The 24,137-nt window shown below is 42.1% G+C and overlaps 1 protein-coding gene across 1 annotated transcript in view; it reads right to left on the minus strand.

The window, feature by feature from the left end:
• The window catches only part of Dhx29 (DExH-box helicase 29), a 45,394-nt gene that overhangs the window by 2,706 nt on the left and 18,551 nt on the right, over positions 1-24,137 (minus strand). Inside the window, exons 9-25 of the mRNA XM_028784335.1 lie at positions 22,957-23,122; positions 22,394-22,517; positions 19,978-20,592; positions 19,001-19,144; positions 14,445-14,621; positions 13,759-13,899; positions 12,429-12,573; positions 12,204-12,321; positions 11,298-11,382; positions 7,391-7,479; positions 6,148-6,276; positions 5,998-6,073; positions 5,137-5,361; positions 3,597-3,733; positions 3,104-3,197; positions 1,401-1,694; positions 785-916 (exon numbers count right to left, since the gene is read on the minus strand). Coding sequence (XP_028640168.1) covers positions 785-916; positions 1,401-1,694; positions 3,104-3,197; positions 3,597-3,733; positions 5,137-5,361; positions 5,998-6,073; positions 6,148-6,276; positions 7,391-7,479; positions 11,298-11,382; positions 12,204-12,321; positions 12,429-12,573; positions 13,759-13,899; positions 14,445-14,621; positions 19,001-19,144; positions 19,978-20,592; positions 22,394-22,517; positions 22,957-23,122 — 2,891 coding nt within the window. The remainder of the gene's footprint in view (positions 1-784; positions 917-1,400; positions 1,695-3,103; positions 3,198-3,596; positions 3,734-5,136; positions 5,362-5,997; positions 6,074-6,147; positions 6,277-7,390; positions 7,480-11,297; positions 11,383-12,203; positions 12,322-12,428; positions 12,574-13,758; positions 13,900-14,444; positions 14,622-19,000; positions 19,145-19,977; positions 20,593-22,393; positions 22,518-22,956; positions 23,123-24,137) is intronic.

A 24,137-nucleotide genomic window follows, 5' to 3' on the forward strand; every position in this document is an offset into this window, starting at 1 on the left:
TTATTTGCATGAACCAAATACATTTTTTAATATACGTAATTCACGTCTCTGGTTCTGGACACACAGCTATAATTAACAGCTATGTGTGAGAAGTGCTTTACACTGGTCAATGTTGACAGAGCTACAGAGGAAAATAAAAAGCTTACTTATGCAAAAAAAGCATAGACTGCCTTGCCTTGTCCAGGGAAAAGTGTTCACGTCTTAAAAACTATGAATCTGTCTGGTTTTTGTATGGAAGGGCTGAAAAAATGTAGTGACTAGGCCTGCATCTGGGAAACAACTACCAACCGACCCCAGACCTCTGGGAGGACTGACTCGTCCCCGAACATACACTGTGTCACAATGAAGCTATCTGGGATAATCCAGAGAAAACTGCTGTCAATATTCCTGGTACACAGCAATTATAATGATTATTAATAAATATGGTCTGTGATAGTAACAGGATCTTCAAATTATAAAAACCATATACTTAATATGAAGTTTTCTTTTTTCTTTTTTGTTTTGTTTTGTTCTGTTTTGTTTTCGAGACAGGGTTTCTCTGTGTAGCCCTGGCTGTCCCGGAACTCACTCTGTAGACCAGGCCGGCCTCGAACTCAGAAATCTGCCTGCCTCTGCCTCCCAAGTGCTGGGATTAAAGGCGTGCGCCACCACAGCCTGGCTAATATGAAGTTTTTGATGGTAAACCACACATAAAAACATTATGCAGACTTCAGTAAAAACTTTAAAGTCTACCTCAATGATACAGGAATTTGAATGTTTTCATAAAATCATCTGGGTTGGATACCTGAAAATAGATCCAGCCATCCACAGACAGAAGCCGCTCTCGGTGCTGGACTTCTATGCCACCTCCAAAAAGCAAAACTGGGAAAGGGGTTATGAGGGTCGTTTCTCTCAAATAGACTCTGGCATACCTCACCTATAAAAGACAAAGTAGGGGAAAATAGCTTCATAGTCTAAAAATATAAAAAATTCATTTACCTATTTTTTATGTATGTATTTTCTTAACAAATTTAATAGATAAATATACCACATTACTGTACCCAACATTTCCCTTATTAAGAAATGGAACACACACCTTCCTTTGCTTTCTGAGACAACCACGTTAGTGAAATACTTTTGGAACAGATAGATTATTAACCAAAGTCTGCTTACTGTAATTAAATTCCAAGTGGAAGGACGACAGCCAGAGAGAAACCTTACTATCTTTCTTTTATTTAATGGGAGAGAAGTGGATTTTTTGTTTGTTTATTTTGTGTTCTGTTTCAAAAAGTGTGTCAGATTTCAAATGTCAGCAAAGGTGACAGATGTACTTGAGAAAAAGAGAATACTATCAAGACACCAGGACGTGTTAGGAAGGAGGCCTAGAGCTGTAAGCAGGGATTTGAGAATGTGCGTTTTACCTTCTCCTGGTACAAGAGCCACCCGTAGGTCTGCAGATCCCGGTTGACTGAGGACGGGTGCACTTGTGCTTTGCCTTGGGCTGTCTCCACCATGCAGGCCAGCTTTTCTGTCACGTCCACTGACTTGGTGCACATAATCTTGCCCACACTGTCGTATAGTCCAGCGGCCAGCACAGCTTTAAGAAGGGCAATGTCCTGAAACGCCAGTGGCTGCGGGCCTTCCCTGCCTTCCCAGCTGGCAGAAGACGAGAACCCTGCTGCTTTCACCAACTTCATTAACTCCTGCTTCACATCCTAGATTTTACGTTAAAATGAGACATAATTAAAGTAGAGAGATTAGCAAACGACTTTGGAATGTATAGTGCTGTCTCCTATAAAGATAGATAGGATGCAGAGTATCATTTAGATGACTAGAGGAAAAAGCTCGAGTGGGGAAGATTCTGGGAGGTGAAGATGAGAAGTCAGCTTTGTTCAGCACCCTAGGACAGTGATGTCATAGACTATGACATCTATGAGGGGAGCGAACACGGGTCTGAACATATTTTCATGCTCGCTCCACACTGACTTCACCCCTACCCTCCTTTACATTTTTGATTTGTTTTTAGTCATTCTTTAGTCAGTGGGGATACATTAGGAAACATTACAGGGAATCTTGATGGTCGATGACAAGCACCTTCTGACAAAAGCCCACTAACTTCATCACTTAATGAAGCTGCAGCTTAAAACACTTTGCATCTTGGCAGAAGCCCCAGGAAGGGCTGAGGATATAATAGAGAGCCACAGGTGGCGTTTCCATTGGATATCCTTTAGGTCTGGTCTGCAGCTTAGACCACTCCAGGGGACGAGAGACCGAACAGCTGCTGTGAGCACAGAGCTGGCTGAGATCCCAAGCTCGGGTGTGAAGACAGGCTGGGGGAAAGAAGCTCCTGGGAGGGGATCTGGAGGTTGGGGACAATTAAAAGGAGACAAAGGAGAAAGTACTAACATCCCAGTTAGTTGGCCTAGAGATAGGATGTCCTCAGATGGCTCAGAAGTGGTTACTTCCAGAATTCAAGAAATCCTACAACAATTTAATTGATTTCTTAAAAACAAAAAAATCACAAATAAGAAAAAAGTTGATTAACTATAGATTAAGAAACTTAAGGGACCAATAAAAGTAATGAGTAAATCTTGTGCGGATCATGATTTAAACTAGCTATGAAAAACAAAATTATTAGATGACTAGGGATATTTAAAACTGTAATTTGATGATATTATGGTTTATTTGTTTTAAAGTGTGATATGGTGTCAAAAATGTCCTATACTTAAGAGATACATAGTTATGTAACCTCTGCATTTATTTAAAAAGTATAGAAAGTAGTCTATAGGGCAGACAGTAAAGTAAGGGGAACATACGATACCGATAACATGTTGGTAATTAATGATGCAGGGAGTGAATGGGTGAACTAGAACTCCTGACAGTTTTCCATTTACTTTCTGCTAATCCTGAAATTCCCGGTAATTATGCAGCACAGTAACTGAGTACCAGGGCTGGAAAGAACCTTAGGTAATGCCCTTTGAGTGATTTATTGTAAAAAGGAAAGAAAGAAAAAGTTAACTATCCTCTTTCCAAGCTAGTGTTATTTCTATGAAACCATGCTGTCTCCTCATGAAAATCACTCCCCGAATTCATTACGGTTGCTAAGAGCGATATTAAGAATCACCTCTAGTGTCAACAGCGATGTTCTGTTAAGAAAGTTCCTCTGGCAATATGAGATCTCAGAGCGGAAGCCTCCTTCTCGCCGGGCTTTCTTCCACCTAGATGAACAGGTCAGAGGATAAAGGTCACCACGGCTCCTTTCCGGGCTCCTCTTCAGAGGGAGTAATGCAAGGAAGGCTTAATAAATGATATTCTGTTATGAAGAAGGGGCCTTGTCTACTGTAGCTGCTACATTTACATATTTTCCAATTGCAGTATTTTTAAGTATAACAAATTGTTGAATTGCTTCAGCTTTGAGACCTGTTCATATATAATAACAAGTATCTTGTTCTTAAATGAGTCTCTGATAATATAATATCCTGACAAATTAAAAACACTAAGAACGAATTTAAGTGTTAAAGCACAGTTTGAATGACAAAGATACATTATTTAAAAAAGTCAACCATCTCCAGTCACTGGCTTATTGGCTTATTGATACAATCAGGTCATTTCTTTACCCTAGATATGCATTGTAGATCGTGAGGTGGTCCGAATCAGCCACAGCCAAAGATGACTTTGCAAGGTCTGCTTCATCCTTTCGACCAATTGGTGTGATGAAAGGAGACTTCTCCGTCATCACGGCTGCCAGCGTTGCCTGCCCATAAATACCATTTACCGTTAAAGAAGTATATACCCGAAGTTGTTTACAAAATAAACAATAAAACAATTAAAACCAGGTTACTTGTTTCGTATTTTCAATGAACTTAACATTGCTAACTTACAACTTCATAACTTTTAGCTCAGTTCCTTTCATGGAACTCAAAAAACCTATTTATTTTTAGAACATCTCTGAGATTTAAGGAAATATGGGACCATAATCAGAAAAAAACTGAAAACACATCCAAATGATTAAAGTCTGCTATTTAGTTATAGGCAATCAAAATGATAGCTTACTACTTTAGACTTCTAGACTGCTAATTCTCATCGGCTATAATGCCTTTCAAACGTAAGTTGGGGCTCTTTCACATTTCTAAAGGCACAGCTAAAAGCCGTCATAGTGGAGGAGGAGGACAACGACCTTCAGCAAACACTGACTGTGCAGTGCCTGGACGTTGGAGTTCTCAGCCGCAATAATGTGAGAGATAAATTAGTGTTCGTTATAAGTTAAACAACAACACCACAGCGGCAGCAAAGTTCCGGCTGGTGTGATGGCTCAGCAGAAGGCTCCAGACTCCCCCAGCATGCTTCAGGCCCTGGGATCAATCCCCACATTAATTTAAAAATGCATTGAAAACAATCATCTACTTATTGCAAGGTCTCAGACAAACTACAATATACATGGTACTTTTTGAACTTAGCAAGTTCTGGAAATCATCCCTGACTCCCTCCCAGAACCCCCCCAACCCAGGCTTTGTTACTGTTGTACTGGGGACTGGACCAACTGCTCCATGAACCTCAGGCAAACCCTCTGCTGAGCCACACCCGGCCCCACATTTATTTCTAATACTAGAGGAGACAAAAGGAAGGATCCCATTTTCTGTGTTAAATGGCCTTGCCTTCACTTGTGCTCAAGTCGCCACTTGATAATGCTGCAAAGGACGCATTAAGACTACATGCCCAGAGAGTCAGATACACAAACAGAACTTATTTCTGAAGTAAACTGAGAAAACAGACTCTGAGAATTATTGGCTCAAAATGAGAATCTGGAAAAAGGAAGTTTTCATTTTATTAAAGCATATTGTGTCAACAACTTCCTACAAACATTACAGTCAATTAAATACATCTTTCAGGTTGATGGCAACAACCTAGGCAAACCAAACTCATATAACAGTGTTTTTCTATATGTAAATAAACAGAAAAATAGATTTTTGAGTATATAATTATAAAAAGTTAAATATATTTGAAAATTCTCACCATTCAGGTACACATTCAGGTGACCTACGTTTTAATGATAGCACAGCCATTGTATTTTGTTAAGAAATTAAAGTTTAAACTTGTTTCCATCCCTGAATAATTTCCCAATCAAATGGCCCTTTAAGTAGTGAGCATCTTACTCACCACTGGTTCCAAACAGCCAAATATGGCTCCAAAAATGAGCATCTTGCCAATTTTGACATTGACGGGCAGAGCAGCAAGGTGCTGGCCCAGAGGAGTCAGTCTGGGCTCATTTGGTTCGCAGGCTCCAATTTTCCGGAGTAAGTTCATGGCGTTGCTGATGACTTGGAGCTGAGGAGGATCTAAGGCTTTGGAGAGAAAGTCTTCAGGAGAGCCCAGGTCACATTTCTGCAGTGTGAAGGAGATCGGAAGCAATCAATGCTGCCTGGCAGCTATGCTGGGGCTAAAGTCAGAATTTAGCAGACTCTTGAGCCAAGAGGCAAATGCGTGAGGCTACCCTACGAGGTGAGGTGAGCGTCATGGTGGAGTCTATGTTTTAGTTTCTTCAGTACTGAGTTTTATTGCTAAAAACTTAAGGATCAAGAGTAGCTTCCAGGCTAGGAAGCCGTTGGTTTAGGTGAGGTTCTCTGTCAGCAGGCTGACACTTGGGCTGGGGGAATCTTTGTTTTGGGGAGCTGTGCTGGACGTGGGGATGTTCAGCTACATCTCTCATTCTACACACTACACACCAGCATAGAGCCCCTGCTCAGGTAAGACAGTCAAAAATGTGGAGACAATGCCCCCAGTCCCTCGGAGGGAGTATTGCCAACGACACCACTGCTTAGGGTGTAAGGCTGTTTCTAATGCCTACCTCTACTACCTAGGTGCTACATCAAGATCAACGCACAGTACAGACAGTAAACATACAGTGCTTAAAAACAGAGGTTAAAAACACTCAGGTTGTCAGATATTTCCTCATAAAGAGTGAGGGGAAAAAAAAATAAAACAACAAAACCACCCTCACGTGTGGTCCTTTGGGATTACCATAATGTGAAGACATAGTTCCTCCAGAGGCACACGCAGGATTTCAGGTACAGAATAGTCCAGAAAACCTTCAAATCTGAAAGAAGTAATATATCATCAATAATGGCACTGTGCTGCTGTGTGTGTTGTACATGTCAGTGCTGTGCCTACCTTTCTCTAGTGTACAGCCGAAAGCAGAAGCCATCCCGGACCCTCCCGGCTCTCCCCTGGCGCTGCAGGGCACTCGCTTTACTGACAAAGGTCTCCACCAAAGAACTCATTTGGCTGCTTTCGTGGTACCTAAAAATAGGTTTCAGGAGACAATACGTGATTTCCAGCAAAACCAGAAAAATTGGACACATTGAACTTATTACTGCTGTGTGCAAACATCTCTTTTGGGGTGGGGTCAGGGAGCTCAAGACAGGGTCTCTCTAATAGTCCTGGCTGTCCTGGAACTCACTAGTAAATGAGGCTAGCCTTGAACTCACAGAAATCCATCTGCCTTTTCCTCCTGAGAGCAGGGACTATAGTTGTATACTACTACTTGTGGCTGGCAAACATTTCTTAAGTCATATTTTCTGATTAAATGTTTGTGTAAAGTGCCTATTCATACTGCCAAATGAAAATCATTTGCTACAGAAGAAAATGATTGCTTAACTCATCTTTTCTCAAATTAATCTGACCAAAGCACCTTTTCATTTTAGTTAATACCTACTAATCACACAATAAGGTGTGTAGATTCAGAAGTTCAAAACACTGCTCACAAGATACATCTACAGCCAGAAAATGTTTCCTCTAAAGATACAATCGCTTGCTTTAGAGCTGATTTTCTATTACATTGCTGTGGTTTTCTGATAGACTACAATTAGCTAAAGGTGCCATCCACTGTTTACATTACACACCCTAAGACAGAGAGTAAAGCCATTTTGTAGAAGGCTTGGTTAAGGCATCTGCTATGTTCTGGTTACTATATAAGGCATTTGCAATTATGAAATTTCATTTTCTTTATTAGTACACAAGGACCTGATGATTAAGAGTGTTTTTTTGTTTTTGTTTTTTTCCCAGATCAAAGATTTAAGTCCAGTTCTTCAAAGTCCATTCTATCATAACCCCATAAATAATGCTTGTGTTAATTTATTTAATAAGCGAAAAAGTATATAAAAACTGATATTGTGAAATTCTGCTCAGACAGCACTTTTAAGTGGTGGTACATTGACATTGTTGGTTAAAATCCAAGGTGTGAAATTTTGAAATTTATTCTCAGATATTTTAAATTCATCTATGCTTTTGCTAAGGCTTTTTGCTTTGGGCAGAATTGTGACCTTTAGGATGTGGATTTCCTTAAACAGGATTCTGGAATTTCTCCAACAAAACTCAATGTTACCAATTTTCACTGTGAGAAAGTCAAACTTACTTATTTTCTTTTGTTCTTCCAGTGTCAATGACGAACACAACATCAGGAATTGTGATCCCAGTCTCTGCAATGTTTGTTGCTAAGACAATCTGCAAATAAGCAAGAATGAAAAGTATTCTGACAGCTCTTGACACTGTATTCTGAAATTCTCTTTAGACAGAATTGATGAGTTTTTAAAAGTGAATGTTAAGACAACAGTAGCGTGAAGGACCCAAAGAAAGCTTCTTCCCACCTCCTGCGGCTGGGCGGGGCTTCCAGTAGGAGGAGGGGACACCAGCCCACCCACAGAACATGTGACTTGAAATTTGTCCTGTCTACAAGATGTGCAGGGATAGACAGTATTAATGATGCTCTACTATGCCTGTGGACAGGAACCGAGCATAACTGCCATCTGAGAGGCGTTATCCAGTAGCTGATAGAAACAGATGCAGAGACCCACAGTCAAACAATAGCTGGAGCTTGGGGACTCTTGTAGAAGAGTCAGGGTTAGGGATGAGGGAGCTGGAGGGGTCAAGGATACCACAAGAAGACCTATAGAGTCAACTAACCTCACAGAGACTGAACCACCAACGAGAGAGCATGCAGAGGCTGGACCTAGGCCCCTGCACATTTGTAGCACATGTGTGGCTTGGTCTTCATGTGCATCCCCTAACAACCGTAGCAGGGGCTATCTCTGACGCTGTTGCCTGTCTTTGGATCCCTTTCCCCTAGCTGGGCTGCCTTGTCTAGCTTCAGTGGGAGAGGATGTGCTTAGTCCTGCTGTGACCAGATGTGCTAAGGCAGGTTAGTGCCCTTACAGGTTTCCCCTTCTCTGAGGAGAGGCGAGGGAGGGAGGGGGAGAGGTATGTGAGAGAGTGGAACTGGGAGGAGGAAGAGGGGACTGTGATCAGGATGTAAAATGAATGGGGGGAAAAAAAAGGAAGCCACTTTCAATTTTAGTCCCAAAATTTAGACTGTTTTGTTGCATAATTTTGATTTGCTTTATAGTCTTATCAGCTTAGTTTAATGAAGTTGTTAGATTTTAAAAATATTTAATTTCATTTTTAATTATGTGTATGTATGTATGTATGTCTGTCTGTCTGTCTGTCTGTCTGTCTTTGTGTTTGAGGATGATCACCCTATTGCCAGTGCCTAAGCAGACCAATTCTGCCTCCCTCTGGAGCTGGAGTCACAGGTTCTGCCATCTGTTGTGGCCACTGGGAAGTAACCTTGAGTCTGGAACAGGAGTATGGTGTGTTAACTAGTGAACTATCTCCCCAGCTCATGGTACAGATTTCTATTACAGGCATTTGAACCTGTTTCTGGTTAGGGTGTGGCTCAGCCCCTAGCACACACCTTTAATCCCTCTGGCTGGAATACAGACACGTGTTTAGTACACACTTTTAATCCCAAACAATGAAGGTAAAGTTAGTTTGTGGAAGGAAGCACCCATATTTGAAAACGATATCTAGTTTTGTGACAGAAAAAGTGACGAATCATAGAAAGAGTTGACAGGACAGGATATGCCCGACTCTCACGAGAGAGAGAGGAGAGGGAAGCTATTTAAGGGAGAGACAGACCGTACAGGAGGAAGAGAGTGCGGTCCAGGAAATACCGTCGAGTTCGTGAAGAGTGGTACGGTAGAGTTGAGAGAAAGAGAGAGTAGAGCAGCTCAGAGAGGAAGAAGGAGGCAGTTTACCAGGAGAGAACTAGCTGGGCACAGCTGTAAAGACAGAATAAACCAGAGAACAAGGAGCCAGACGATTAGAACACATGGCTAGAGTTAGTTTGAGGTCAAGCAAAGCAACTCAGTAAGAAGCTGAGAGAAGCCAGATTCAATCAGTTAGCTGGGAGAGGAGTTTGAGCCAGAACAGCTGAGTTAGCCAGCCAGCCAGAGTTCAGAAAGAAGAAAGGGTGAGCCTATTCAGCAACAAGTCTCAGAGGCTGAAAATATTCTAGGCCTAGATTGGACTCTATGGAGGCTAGGAGCTTCCAGGACTAGGCCTAGGTTAGCAGACGGAGGCTTCCAGGCAACAATTACAACAGGAAAATGAAAGATACATTTATAGATTTCTACGACAACAAAAACTTCACTCCTGAAGTTTTAGTCAGTCAACTTAAAATTGACAGTAGATCTGGGAACTGGGTCAGAGAATTCAGACAGCTCAATATGACCCTATACAATCAATTAGGAAAAAAAGGAATTACTGAGAAGAATGGGGTGATGATTGTCCTGTTATTTCCAGCTTCAGCAAGTCCCTTCACCTCTGGACTCAATACCTCAGCTGTAAACAGGAGGTGTACAAACATGATGAAGCCTGGGTCAAGTCCCCGAAGCACTGTCCCACTCTAACGGCTGTTTCTGTACCACTGTGCTCCCAGGTTAATGAGCGTCCTGGAAGCTATGTGGCCACTCTACTGTTGGCAGTGCTAAGATTCTTTTGTTAAGCTGCACTCTTCAAATAAAACCTTTCTTACAGGGAAGCAGATGTTAGAGATGAGAGCACAGCTCAGGATCCCTGGAATTCTTGGAGGCACAGTCAGAAACCACCAGATTACTACTACTGCTACTACAAAGTGAAGTTGAATGGTGGTCCGTTTAGAGATGAGGACCCAGGCCTTGGGCATAGGCCAGGCTTGTTCTAACATCCCCCACTTCCCAAAGTGTCCCACCGTGTAGTAACTATGTTGGTTTTAACAACTTCTTCTGGGAGAAGATCAAAACCTGAGAAATTCTTTGTCAAGAATCTCTTCATTCAGAGCCATGGTCAGAGGGCACCAACTATTTCCATAAATTAAGTCTGTGAGTTGCCATCAGGAATGAAAAGCCAGGGCTGCGGATACAGCTCAATGGTAGAACACTTGCCCAGAATGAGCACTGTTCTGATTCAATTATTAGCAAAGTAACACATGGAATGGATGATTAAGGTTTGAGGAACCAACAGCCTAGAGAATGAGAATTCTCTCAGGACTTAAAAAGCTCTTGACATTCAATCTCCTTTATGATGCATGCTTGCCTTCTGTCTCTCTGTCTATTTTTGAGACAGTCTCTCTACATCGTTCTGGCTGTCCTAGAACTCACTACATAGAACAGGCTAGCCTTTTTTTTGGGGGGGGGGGTTTCGAGACAGGGTTTCTCTGTATAGCTCTGGCTGTCCTGGAACACACTCTGTAGACCAGCCTGGCCTCGAACTCAGAAATCCACCTGCCTGTGCCTCCCAAGTGCTGGGATCAAAGGCATGCACCACCACTGCCCAGCAGAACAGTCTAGCTTTGAACTCAGAGATCCACCTGCCTCTTCCTCAAAGTGTTGGGACTGAAGGAATGAGCTGCCATGCCTAGCTCATGATGCTTTCTTAGGAAAAAGTAGTCTCTCCCCCCGCCCCCTTTACATTCTTTTTGACCTCTTGAGACAAGGTTCCTCTGTGTAGCCTGGCTGTTCTGGAGTTAGTTCTGGAGTTAGTTCATGCTGGCCTTGAACTCACAGAGATCTGTCTGCCTCTTCCTTTTAAAAAGCAATATACAAACCACATTTCCCAACTACCAGTCTCCTCAAATGTCTTGTTTATTATTAGCACATAATATAAATATTAAAATGTCTGAATTAAAAACTATCTTTAAAAGACTTTTTTTTATATATATGTGAATGCCTGTGCACATGTGATGTGAATTGAAGATGCCCAAGAAGGCTACAGGCTTCGAAGGATCTCCTGAAACTGGAGTTACGGGTAGCTGTAAGCTGCCAGTGTGGGTGCTGAGGACCAAACTGTGCTCACATAATCTTAACCACTGGCCATCCGAGGGCCTGACATGTAACACTAGGTTCACTTTGCTTCTACTGAGCTGCAAAGCACCTGCAGTGGGTCATGTATCCAGCACCAACACATCTCATGAACTGTGACCACACACATTCGTGTCCCGTGTTTACCTTCCTGACTCCTGGAGGGGGAAGCATGAAAGCAGCCGCTTGATCCTGGGTTGAGAGGACGGAATGCAGAGCTATAACTTGGTATCTGAAAGTTAAAATCATAGTTCTTAACAAGAGTTTCTCTTTAGAAGACACTGCAAGGAATAACAAACGTTATTTGCATATAGAAAACAACCTTTAATATATGATTATGAAAAAAATTTAAACAAACAGAATTTCACAGAATCATCTAATAAGGTCCCACTTGCCAGAGGAGGGAAAAGTCAACATGAGCAAATGAGAGGCTGAGCATCTGTCTTCTGAAATGCCTGGGACTGTCAGTGTTCCAGATTCTGAGTTTTGGATTGTTTGATTAGGTAAGTTTATTATTGAAATATGAGAACAGACAAGAGTAATAAACTATTATAGAACAGATAATTGGCTATTTAAATAGATATGGTTCCTAAGTTACAAAACTTGGGTAGCTTTTGGAAGACTCGGTGAGTCAGGAGTTACAAACAAACAACAAATGCAGATACTGTACCTACAAATTTTCACTAAATAAAAATGAACAAACCAAAAATTTCCATGAACAATTGTAGAGATTTAAAACAAATGTGTTTGGGTGTTTTGCCTGTACATATCTCTGTGCACAGTGTGTATGTAGTTTCTGTGGAGGGCAGAAAAGGGTGTCAGATCCCTGGAACTGGAGTTACCGACAGGGGTTAGCTGTCAGGTGGGTGCTGCCAACTGAACCTGGGTCCTTTGAAGAGCAGTCAGTGCTCCTGCCTACGGAGCCATCTAACCAGCCCTACCACGGATAATTTTAACTGAAGTTGAAAAGCCTGAAAATTCTGATCCAGAGTTTTAATGTATCAGATCTCCAGTTTTAAAATTACAAACAATTTAATGAAGATTTGTAGTTACCGCTCAGAATAAAATCTTCTGTCATTTGATAGGAGGTCATACAACTGTTGAATGTGAGCCAGGCCAGGCAAGAAGATCAATACTGCTCCTTCAATATTCCTGAACTGAGGACTTTTGTCTGAAAATTTAAAAGATAAAATATTCAAAATAAGATAGGAACAGCATATAAAATAATACATGCCTCTGGCTGGTAGAAGTATTTTATTAAAACAAATAGAAAGATACCTAAGTATACAAGAAGTTCCAAAATGAGGTCCAGGTTGATTTTATGAGGGTTCATGCAGAGAATAGCATGCTGAGTACGGCTGCTGTACTTTTGGTAGAATGGATTTAATTCAGCACTTGCACCACTCTGAACTGGGATGTATTCCTAAAAGAAAACCCAACCAGAGAAAGCTGAAAAAAAAAATGTATTTTTGTAGCTGTAGCTCAGTGGGAGAGCATTTGCAATTAGCATGTGTGAGAGGTCCAAGGGTTCGATTCCCACAGCTGCAAACAACAACTGAAACCACAAAACCCAAAAACTATTTTTATAAAAGACAACAGGGATCCTCACAGCCCAGGTCTGAGTAACTGGGGCTGCAGTCTGTCACTACACCCCACTTACTCTAGAAACTGAAGGAAGCGTGTGAAACCTCACCATTCTCCCATGCTTTCACTCATCAAAAACGAAAGCCTATATTTATCCTTCCATGCTCATATAGAAATAATCATAGAAAAACATACTACACTTGTATGTGCGTTTTTCTGTAGCAGTTAAAGAACATTCAGACTAAAGAGTCTGTGACAGCTTTAATGAAGGTAGTTTACACCTCTTCACTCTTTCTACACTCTACGTTGGCTACCAAGTTCTCATCAACTCGTCTGAAATACCCTTCTAACTCTTTTCAGTTTTTAATTTTTATCTTTGAGGTTTTAGAGAAAACCTTGTAGATGATGATGATAATTATTATTATTATTTTGGTTTATCTGTTTAATTTAAAGATAGACCAATTTGTGTTTCCGGCAGTTTGTATTCCCACACACAATACAAATTAAGTAGCACAGATGTAGTGGAGAGACTGGATCTGATAGCATTGCTAAGGGAGAGTCATGGGCACATTTGCAAAACTGCTGCTAACGCCCTAGAAAAGCTGTTCACCTTGACCAGCTTTACCACGCATCTCACGTCGGCTCTGCTGAGACACAGGCTTCTACACCCAAAAGCAAAGATCCTGCTTTAGGACTGCACTATCTCCTGAGTCACAGCCGAGGACAATCACTGGAAATACATTTCCCAGTCGTGAATCGCTGCTATGAAGTTTACTGACTGTTGTTTAGTGTTTATGTGGTCTTGATTCTACATTTATCTAATGGGCTCAAATAGTATAAAAGACAATTAAAATACCACACATTAAGGACTAAAGTCTTTGAAACCAGATTTAAAACAGTCTTTAAAATTTGCTTATGCTCACAACTGTTACCGGATTCACAGTGCAAGACACACAACTTTAAACTCCCGTGGCAGGCTGTATGCTGGATGGTTACTGCCTCTTTCAGGGTATTTTCTGTTTACCTGATACTTTTTGATTCCCCCAGCTTTACTTGTAACATTTATGGTAATTTCTTCCTCCTCCTCCAGAAACTTCTGACAATACTCTGAGTCTTTCTCCAGGACGAAGCCTGTTTCTTCTACTATGTCTTCAAGATGAAAAACCTGCAGATAAGGCCAATAGTGGGCTCAGTCACTCCAGCAAACGCCATTAACCAGAACAGAGAGCACTGTCTTGTGAATGTCACTAAACTAAGTTAGGATGAGGAAAAGATTTCTGTCAGTATAACTGGGATTAAAGACTGTAACTCACGTGAAAGGGTCTGTTGCTAAGGATTACAGAAACTGTACTTCAGTATGGTTTCCAAAGAAAATGGTTACAAGAGGAGACTGGTTGAAAACAGAGCACCTTACTGCGGGTGTCACCTTTAATCTAAACATGACTTGATGTGGAAGTAAGTCTCACTTCCTGAGGTCTGTCATCAGCACCTGGATCACACTTCTCCATCCTTCCCACTCTCAGGGAAGCACCAGCCATCTGTTGGTGGAGCCCTTCTCTCATCTTGCCCAACCGGTAGAGTCTAGGAACTAGTTCTGGGTGTAAAGTTCCAATGTTCAGGAAAACTGATATGAATGGCTTCTGCCTACAAACACACACACACACACACACACACACACACAAAAGCACACTAGAGATTAAGTAAATTTACCTCAACAGGGTAACTTCTTCCTGAAATTCTGAGAATAGGACAATGTGTGAAGTACGTGGAGAACTTGTCGCTGTCCACGGTGGCACTCATCAGAATCAAGTGTAGATCAGAACGTTTCTGCAAAATTTCCTTCAGGATAACAAGCAGGAAATCTGACTGGACACTTCTTTCATGGACCTAATGGAAAGCCAACACGAAATCAATCACATGTTGGGTCTGAGAATACATAATCTGATGCTTGGATCTACTCACAGTTAATATTTGAATCCAGTCAGGACATGTGGGGTGATGAAGCCGGATGTTCAAATAAGGCTTATCTTAGAACTAAAACTATATTTATTCTCTTAGGACTGAAGCCAATGCCACCACAGAAGACAGATGGTCGGTCTATCTACTAAGTAGAAAAAGTGAGTTGAGCAGTAGGAGGCTGACCAGGTCTTCACCATTGTCCAGGAAAAGGATTTTCCTGCCCTTCTGACACATGCATCTAAAGAGGGACTCTATACTTACTACAAAACACAGATGCTGTAAGGAGGACTCTAACCTTTAATCTATTGATAAGTATAGTGACAGAATGTGACAAGTATCTGCCACATGTATACATGCGTCCTGTGCTCTAACCTTCTGTACTCTTACATATTTTTGTCCTAATTTGTAACAAAGAAGAAGTACATCAAGATAATAAGTAACTTTCACAGTCTGCTAGGAAGGCAGACAATTCTGCTTAATTCAAGCCTAGGGATCAGTTACTCCCTGGATTTATCTGTGTGTTTGACTGCTTAGAGTATGACTTTGGGCAAGTTACGTAAATATCTCTGGGTCTATTTATTCCTCCATACAAATGAGGAAAGTGTCATGGAGTTATGTGACAATCAAATGGCACAGTGCAAAGTCCAGAGGACACAGCCTAATGAACAGTAAGGACCTGGCTTGTGGCATAGGCTGAGAATTAAAAAGCAATTAAGACAGAAGGTACTGTATATACTGTAAGAGAACTTGCTGAAGGCTGGTGTATGAGTCTGAGTGGTGGCACAGACAGAGAGAAACAGGATGAGAAAGAGAAGGAAAAGTAGTTAGGTCAAGGGACAGACCCCTGCATCAAGACACGATGAGTGCAAAAAGCCATGGGTTTAATTCCTGGTACCCAAAATAAACAAACAAGGCAGGGAGGAACAGCTCAGTGGTTAACAGTACTGTCTGCTCCTGCATTCCAGCACCAACATGTAAGTCCAGTTTCAGGGGATCTGATGCCCTCTTCTGGCCTCTGAAGGCAACAGGCATGTACATGGTGCACAGACATGTACGAATCCAAAATACCCACATGCATCCACCCCTCTCCTCACACAAGATTTAAAAAACCCAGAGTGTTAAGAGGGTTCATAATATAGTTCAGGACCTAATATCAAAATGATGACTTGGGCCCTGGGATTGGAGATACAAGAGATAAAGCTAAAGAGGTAACTAGTGATAGCCATGCAAACCGTGTAAACCTAATCATTAAGGAGCTGAGGCTTCAGTCAAAAGAATCTAAATCATCTTAAAGCAGAATCGTGGTCTAAGTCTTATCTATGTAACTCAAAAGACCAGGAGCCACAGCAAGGAAACTGGAGAGGGTTGTTCATGAAGGCACACATCTTGGGAACTGAGGTGAGCTCAAGGCCACTCTGAGCTGTGTAGACTCTGTATCACAGGAAAAAAAGCAACTCTGGACTCTGGGTACAATGCAGAGAATGAAAGCAGGAAGTTAATTCATGAGACGCTGTTGTAGTAACTCCAGATACTGGTGACCCTTACAAGGAGCAAGACCAACGAATACAGAGAAAAGTGGGTGGATTTGAAGGAAAACAATGTAACTATGAGGCTGAGTTAAGGGGGCATGGGCTTTTGGTTGGCTGCTTTTACTTTGGTGGCTGGAGAGTGATGGTGGTGCTCCCTCACTGGAGTCAGGACAGGAGTGGGGTAAGTTACACGGATCAGCAGGGAAGCACAGTGAGCCTGAAGTTCCCAAGACTCAAAGCATCTAGAAGGCACCTATGTCTCAAGGTCACGAAGGAGATCCTGTGGCTCCCAGAGATTTAGAAAATGGCATCAGAGAGATGAAAATGAATTTCAGTCAGAACTGTAAAAGAGATAGCATACACTAGAGCTAATAAAAATGCATGGCATTAAGTACCCCTCTTTCTGTGGTCAGAACAGAGCATGAGCATAGCCAGCAGTGAAGGAACTTAGATCCCACACCAACTATAAACCCCAGGGAAGCTCAGTTCCCACTAACACAGCCAGAAGAGGCTCTGCCCCGAAAGAGTCCTGAGTAAGATAACAAACTGTCCCAGCTCTCTCTACTCCTTAAGTGCTGATGAATTCCACTGACTAATATTTTTTTAAAAATATTTTTACTTTTTAAAGATTTATTTTTATTTTATGTGTATGAGGATTTTGTCTGAAAATATATGTGTGTGTACCAAATGTGTGCCTGGTGCCTGAGGAGGACAGAAGAGGGTATCAGCTCCCTTGGAACAGGAGTTACAGATGTGATCTGTGTGGGAGCTAAGAACTGAACTTGGGTCCTCTGGAAGAGCAGCAAGTGCTCTAAACCTCCAAGGCATCTCTCCAGGTCCAGATTTTGTTTTTAATTCTGTGTCTGGTGTTGGAGTATGTGCATGTGAGTGCAGAGGGTGCTGGGAATCGAACCCAGGTCCTCTGCAAGAGCAGTGAGGGCTCTTACCTGCTGAGCCTCCGCTCCAGCCCCTCCCTGGACTTGTTCACTGTTTGCTCAGCTGATGGTATCAGACTGAAGCTTGATACAGTTAATCCTGTCTTTGAGTAGTCGATATCAAACCATCAAAAACCAAAAACACAGCTTCTGCAAGCTGGTCTGGAGTTTGAAATTAGCATTCACTCTGTTCTGTCTTCAAAGAATTTTTTTGCTAACTATTTAGGTTCCAAGAGAACTCTCTGATACAAGTAAAATGTTTCATTGAGGGATACATTTGCACTTTGGCTCATATCGGCTCATCTGTATCCCATGGAGAGCAGTGCCTCTATCTTCTGCATCCTATGGCTAACTCTTCCATGGGAGCCCATGGTCACCCTGCTTCTTTCTAACATCTTATCTATCATGCAATATGCTACCTACCCCACAAGGAAAAAAACCACTCTTCAAAGAAAAGTCATCCTTCTCACTTATTTATTAGCAGAGTATTAATTAGACTTAAAATTGTCTTTACCTAAATTTGTCTAACAAGAAAACAGGTAAATAGGTAGGAGACATCTGATTCTATAGTATTGTAAAGCCATTTGAAGATCATGTGAGATGAGTGACACGAGAGAACCACCAACTAACAGACATGAAATGTACACCAAAAGTATGAATTAACCACCAAACTGTTTGTCTTTTCCTGGACTGTGAGATTATAATTTTCATTTTTCTAATATTTCCTAACCCAAAAGAGGAAAGTAATCTATAAAGTAATCTATATATAATCTTTTCATTACAAATCAATGAATGAGCCAATGTGGCATCACATGCCTGTAACCTTAGTACTTGGTAGGCTGAGACAGGAAGACTGATATGAGGGGCCAGCCTGGGCTACACAGCAAGACCCTATCTCAGCCAGGTAGTGGTGGCACATGCCTTTAATGCCAGCACCACTTGAAAGACAGAGGCAGGCGATCTCTGAGTTTGAGGCCAGCCAGGGCTACACAGAGAAATCCTGTCTTGAAAGAAACAAAGGACCATCTCAGACAACCCACAGTGTAAGTAAGTGTTACCCCTGCGCTTACGTCAAGCTTCTGTCTTTGCACACTGAGGCAGTCTCCCGCTATTCCATGCTAGCCTAGAACTTGAGGAAATCCTCCTGTTTCAGCCAACCAAGCACTGAAATTTACAGGTTTCAGTTCTCCTGCCTTGATAGACAGATTTAATACTTTCTGAAAAGAGAATTGGTATCTATCTCTTCTTGAAGAAAAAATATTAGCAGATTAGTTAACTACAGTAGTCTGGTAAACATCTCAAACAGTCATAACTAAAACTTGGGGTATAACTCAAGTGTGTACTGAAATTTGATTTGCACCAAAGAATATTTAGAGAAAAAAAAGCGCATGCTGACGATTCCTTGTGTTCTGTGAAAGATCTAGAGAACATCTGTGTGTCCTGAAACATCTCACTGTGGTGGCTGAGGAGCAGACACTGGTGGAGAGGAAGGCAGCATCAGAGCAGCAGGGTCTGAGTCTCTAGCTAGACAGCTGAACCTCCATGTACCTCAATCTCTTCAACTGTAAAATAAAACATACACCGCACTGCGATGCTGAAAGGATTAGGTGAACACGCGCTTGTGTCTGTGTGATCCTTTGAACAGCATCAGGCATACAAGAGGATAGAGCACTTAACCAGCACATCCACTAACACAAGGCATTTGCTAGACGCAACTAAATCATTAGATGGATGGTGAGCGAGCGATATGTACAAGCATAGTATTGGCTCGTGTCACCAGCCACATCAGGTTAGTACAAACATGTTTAGAATGTATCTGGACACAATGATAAAACCTCCTTACCTCATCGACAATGACATGAGACACATCAGCCAGAAGACCATCTTCCTGAAGTTTCCTTAGCAAAACTCCGGTTGTACAATACAGTAGCCTGGTGGATTCACTAGCTCGAGATTCCATCCGGATCTGATAGCCACACAAAGAATTCTGTGGGCAGAACAGAAGGACCATGAGTGAATGAGCCAGCCACAAAGGTGCACCACAGGAGCCAATGGTGGTGCTCCCTGCAGGAGTCCAGGCACGTCTGTGGTGGTGCTCCCTGCAGGAGTCCAGGCACGTCTGCTTATGCACTTTATTATCAGGGCTTGCACTTTCAAGCTGGATGTGGTGGCTCACACCTGTAGTTCTACCACTCAGGAAGCTGAGGCAGGAGTACTGCTGTGAGTTTAAGGCCAGGCTGGGTTACACAGTGGGTTCCAATCTGGCTTGGGCTACAATATGAAATCTTACCTCAAAAGGTCAAAAAGTATATTTTTATACTTTTCAATTGTGTGAAGCTATAAAGTTTGTTTTGATAAATTTAAATTTCATATCTTATTTAGTGTGACCAAGTGTAGGCTTGTGCAGATTATGGTGCACATGCGGAGACAGGAGGATGACTGTTGGTTCTCTTCGGCCATCCTATAGGATCTGGATTCAGCCTGTGCACAAGCTGTCTCTACCTTCTCAGCCATCTCTACAGCCATCATTCATTCTTCCTTTTTGAACAACCTAATATTCTTATCTACCTTGCACTCTCTTTTTCTGTTCACCGAGAAGAATGGAACCCCGTAAGGATACATTCCACAGAAAAGACTCAGAGAAACAGGAAGCCGTATGATATTTATCAAAGTCAAATCTGAATTGTCGGTGTTCTTTGAATGGCAAGTGGTGACATATTTGAATATTCAGTTATCAGAACAAGGACACGGTACAGGTCCTGAGAGCAAAGCAGAGTCGGGTCACTGCTCACGGAGGCGAGGGCAGAGAACAGGCCTTACCCTTCCTCCGGGTCCACTGTCACAGCCCAGCTCCTCACACACCCTGCTGGCTAAGCTCACTGCGGAGATCCTTCGGGGCTGGGTGCAGACGATGTTACACTTCTGTGTTCTGCACTCATTTAGAAGCAGATCTTCCAACAGGAAGTGTGGCACCTGGGTGCTCTTGCCACTTCCTGTCTCACCTGCCACGACCACAACCCGGTGCCTCTTCAGAGTTTCCACAATGGAGTCCCGGTGTTTGAACACAGGCAACTGCTGTCTTTCCTTCAGGAGTCTCTGATACTTGGGTGTGCTCTGCAGCCTCCTGAAGAGGTTCCTAACAGGCTCCAGGTCTTCGGCATTTGTTGGCTCCAAGGACAGTGCAGAAAGATCCTCATCCGAGACTAAGTTTTCCCAAGATTCCTCAGGATCCTCAGCGCTCTCCTTCTTATTGTCAGGCTGCTGCTGCTGTTGCTGCAGTTGCTGCTGCTGCTTCAGCTTACTCAAAAGCTTGGCAATAAAAAGATCCCGTGGTTTATTGGTTTCCATTTTATTGAGTTCCTCCTTTTTCTTTTCTTCATCGCTCCACTCCAACCAAACATCCCGGTATGTGGGAGGGAGTAACTGATGGACAGACTGAAAGGGAAAGCAGCAGCTACGTTAGACTGCGCAGACTCAGCACTCAGTACGTGAGAACATAGGGGAGTTGACTGCATTTTTTTTTATAGAAGATTTATTTATTTATTTATTTATTTATTTATTTATTTAATGTATATGAGTACACCATTGCTGTCTTCAGACAAAACAGAAGAGGGCATCAGATCCCTCCAACAGATGGTTATGAGCCACCAGCCACCATGTGAGTGCTGGGAATTGAACTCAGGACCTCTGGAAGAGCAGTCAGTGCTCTTAACCACTGAGCCATCTCTCTAACCCTTGACTCTATCTTAAAATGTAGCTTTAACTTGTAACTTTAAAGTCACTAATAAGAGAGGCATACGCATAGGCTGTCAATTCATAAATGGCGCACCATAGTTGGTTTCTTGACTTAATGGCTATGTGACTGGGTAGGAGTAAGATAATGTCTCTAGTTTCTGTCTCTGCATTTAAAAATAGCTAACAGAGTGCCTGTGAAGTGCTTTCTTTTAGAGCTCAGTAAACTATGGAATGAATGTTAAGTGTTCCTGCAGGCCTAGTACATACGATGTAAACGAACCATAGAGCATTTGGACACACAAAGCTCCCTGCGAGATCCGGCAGTGGGACAGTCCATATAAGTCAGAGTATTCTAAACGGACGACACCAAACAGACCCTTCCGTTACTCGACATCCCTGCTATCAAAGAACAAGTCCCTCTGTGGCAGCGACAGTTGCTTTTACCAAGCACACAGAGCTTGTAATACTTCACTTGGTAAAATCAGAGGAATAAGACACTATGAACTTTGGCAGAAAAGTTCAAGTGTTTGGACTCCTACTTACTTAGGGTATAACATCCTGTGGTGGTTTGAATGACAATAGCCCCACAGGATCACGGTTGAAGGCTTGGTCCCCAGTTAGTGGAACTATTTGGAAAGGTTAGGAGGTGTGGCCTTGTTGGAGGAAGTGTGCTAATAGGAGTAGGCTTTGAGTTTTCAAAAGTCCACACCAGGTCCAGCCCCATCTCCCCACCTCTTACCCCCCCACCCCCATCTGCTGACTGTAGGGCAAGACATAAAGGTCTCAGCTACTGCTCCAATACCTACTCTGTCTGCTTCTTGCAGTTATGATCATGACCTGACCCTCTGAAATTGCAGTGAGCCCCCAACTGAATGCCTTTATTTTTGTTTTTTAAATAAAAGTTGCCATGGTCAAGGTGCCTCTTTACACAACACTTCCTATGAAAATGGAGAAACATGCTCATTATAAAAAGGAAATGCTAGCACTCTAAAATGTACAAAGAGCATGGTGCTCTCTCAGAGAGCGTCTTCCTTCAGTAGGACTTCACTCTTTAAACTCTAAGCACATAGTTGATATAACCCAAAATTGAAAACTGGAACCACCTGCCTATATTTTTAGGTTGGAAGACTGAGTTTTATGGGACAATCTTGTTGTAGGATGAGCATCTGTTATCCAAAATCCTCCGAACTATGAGTTTTGGATTTTCAACTTAGGGCCACTGGCACATACACGGAGGAGTACACTGGGGCAGATTCTATCTATACACAAACTCTGTTTGCTTTATATATGCCTTCCACAGAAAGCCTGAAAGTAATCTTATGCAATGCTTTCAATAATTTCATTCGCAAAAGCAAATTTCTCCATGCAGACTTTTCTCCGTGGCATCATGTCTGTGCTGAAGGACTTGGGTTTTAGAGCCTTTCAGCCTGCAGAGTTTTACATCAGGGATGCTCCACTTGCATGGGCATCTTTGGAAGCATCAAGGCCTAAAGAGGCTCACCTGCCCTTTCACGAGACGGTAAAGGGCTAGTGTTGCTCCCAGGTGCTGAGCTTGCATGCCGTCCTCTGTTAAGATTGTAGGGCATACAACCAGTACATCATCTTCAGACTTGACGACCCTTACCCTAGAAAGAAGCATGAAAATAACAATAAAAAATCCTTTTTAAAAAGAATTGATAAGGTCATATCAAAAAAGTCAGCAATTCATTAACATCAAACTTAAACTTACAATTATTAAGTATTCCATGGGAGGCCCTGCATTAGAAAATGATTTATAACAGTGGGAACTGGAAATGAGGAATTAAGAGTTTCTTAAATGCCTACTTGATCCATGTTTTGCTTCTAAGATAAGGTCTCTCTCTACAGGCCAGGCTAGCTTTGAACTCACTCTGTAGCCCAGGCTAACCTAGAACTTCTGCTTCAACCTCCTTTCCTAATGTGCTGGATTACAAGTATGAACCAGCAAGCCTGACATTCCTAAATGTTTACACAATTTACAAGAAACTAAAGGATTTTCACTTTACAGCTTTCTCAAAGTTCATTCAGTTAACCAGAAAAACATACCTACATTTCCAGTATCTACCTACTGGAACTTTCTCAAAGGAAGGATTTGGACTCTTGGGAAGATTCTTCCTGACCCAATCGATAAGAAATTGTTTGGGAGATTTTCCAGTCCAGCTTCGAGCAGTGTAGTCAAAATTTCTTACATCATGAGGTTCTTTCTTTTTACCTTAAATGGAAGGCAAAGACTTGTTTTTTAAAAGTAGTAACAGCAATATAAATTCTCTGTGGAGCGCAGTGTGCTCTCCCTTTTAGGAACAGCATATCTGAAGAGAATAGGGGAAGGAGGACCAGACAAAGGTTCGCTCTTCTCTAGGAGAGGCAATCCTCTTCATGGATTGAACCACCGAACATCCTGAAGCTTTTGTTGTTGTTAGTTCTGAGACAGGGTGTCACATGACCCAGGAAGACCCGACACTTGCTTTGTAGCCAAGGATGATTTTGAACTCCTGATCCTCCTTGTCTTCTTCCCACGCCTGGCTGACCTTGAGGACCTTATGCATGGTCATATTTACTGAATGACAATATTTGGTAGGATGCCCTCCAAGTAGTTACTGGAAAAAAATGTCAGATACCATTTCTTGCTTAACACAGCCATCAATACCTTCTTCAATGGCTCCCTGATATTTAAGTTCTCATTCTTGGCAAGGGCCCTAAAAGGCTTCTGTGGTCCACCACTACCTATCATATGCTGCTCCTCCCTCATGCTGCGATTACACTGGTCCTCAGGCAATTCTTTAGATGTTTGAAGTGTGCTTGGCCCAGTAGCTACCAGCCTTGTGGTTAGAAACCAACTACAGTTTCAAATTGTCAAATATACTAGTCACATCTTAAGTACTCAATATTCATGTCAAATAACACAGGTATAGTACATTACAGAATATCTGTCGAATAAACTCACTTTTACCAAAAGACTTTTAACTTATTATCTCTCTTCTTTGGAGTTTGTTTGTTTTTTTCCCCCCACCAATTTGCCACTAGGCTAACTCCTGATCATTTGTCAGGCTGTCTGGTTATCCTCAGAACTAATACTACAAGGAAATAAAAGTGTGCAAGACCCTGGGCTTGATCTCCAAGAATAAAAACCACAGTTCAAATTAGAGCTCTCTACTCTATCATTATTATTAAAGTTATTTCTGTCTGTGTGTGTCTGTGTGTCTGTCTGTGTGTGTCTGTATGTCTGT

The sequence above is a fragment of the Grammomys surdaster genome, unplaced genomic scaffold, assembly GCF_004785775.1.
Source record: "Grammomys surdaster isolate TR1022 unplaced genomic scaffold, NIH_TR_1.0 99, whole genome shotgun sequence".
NCBI lineage: Eukaryota > Metazoa > Chordata > Mammalia > Rodentia > Muridae > Grammomys > Grammomys surdaster.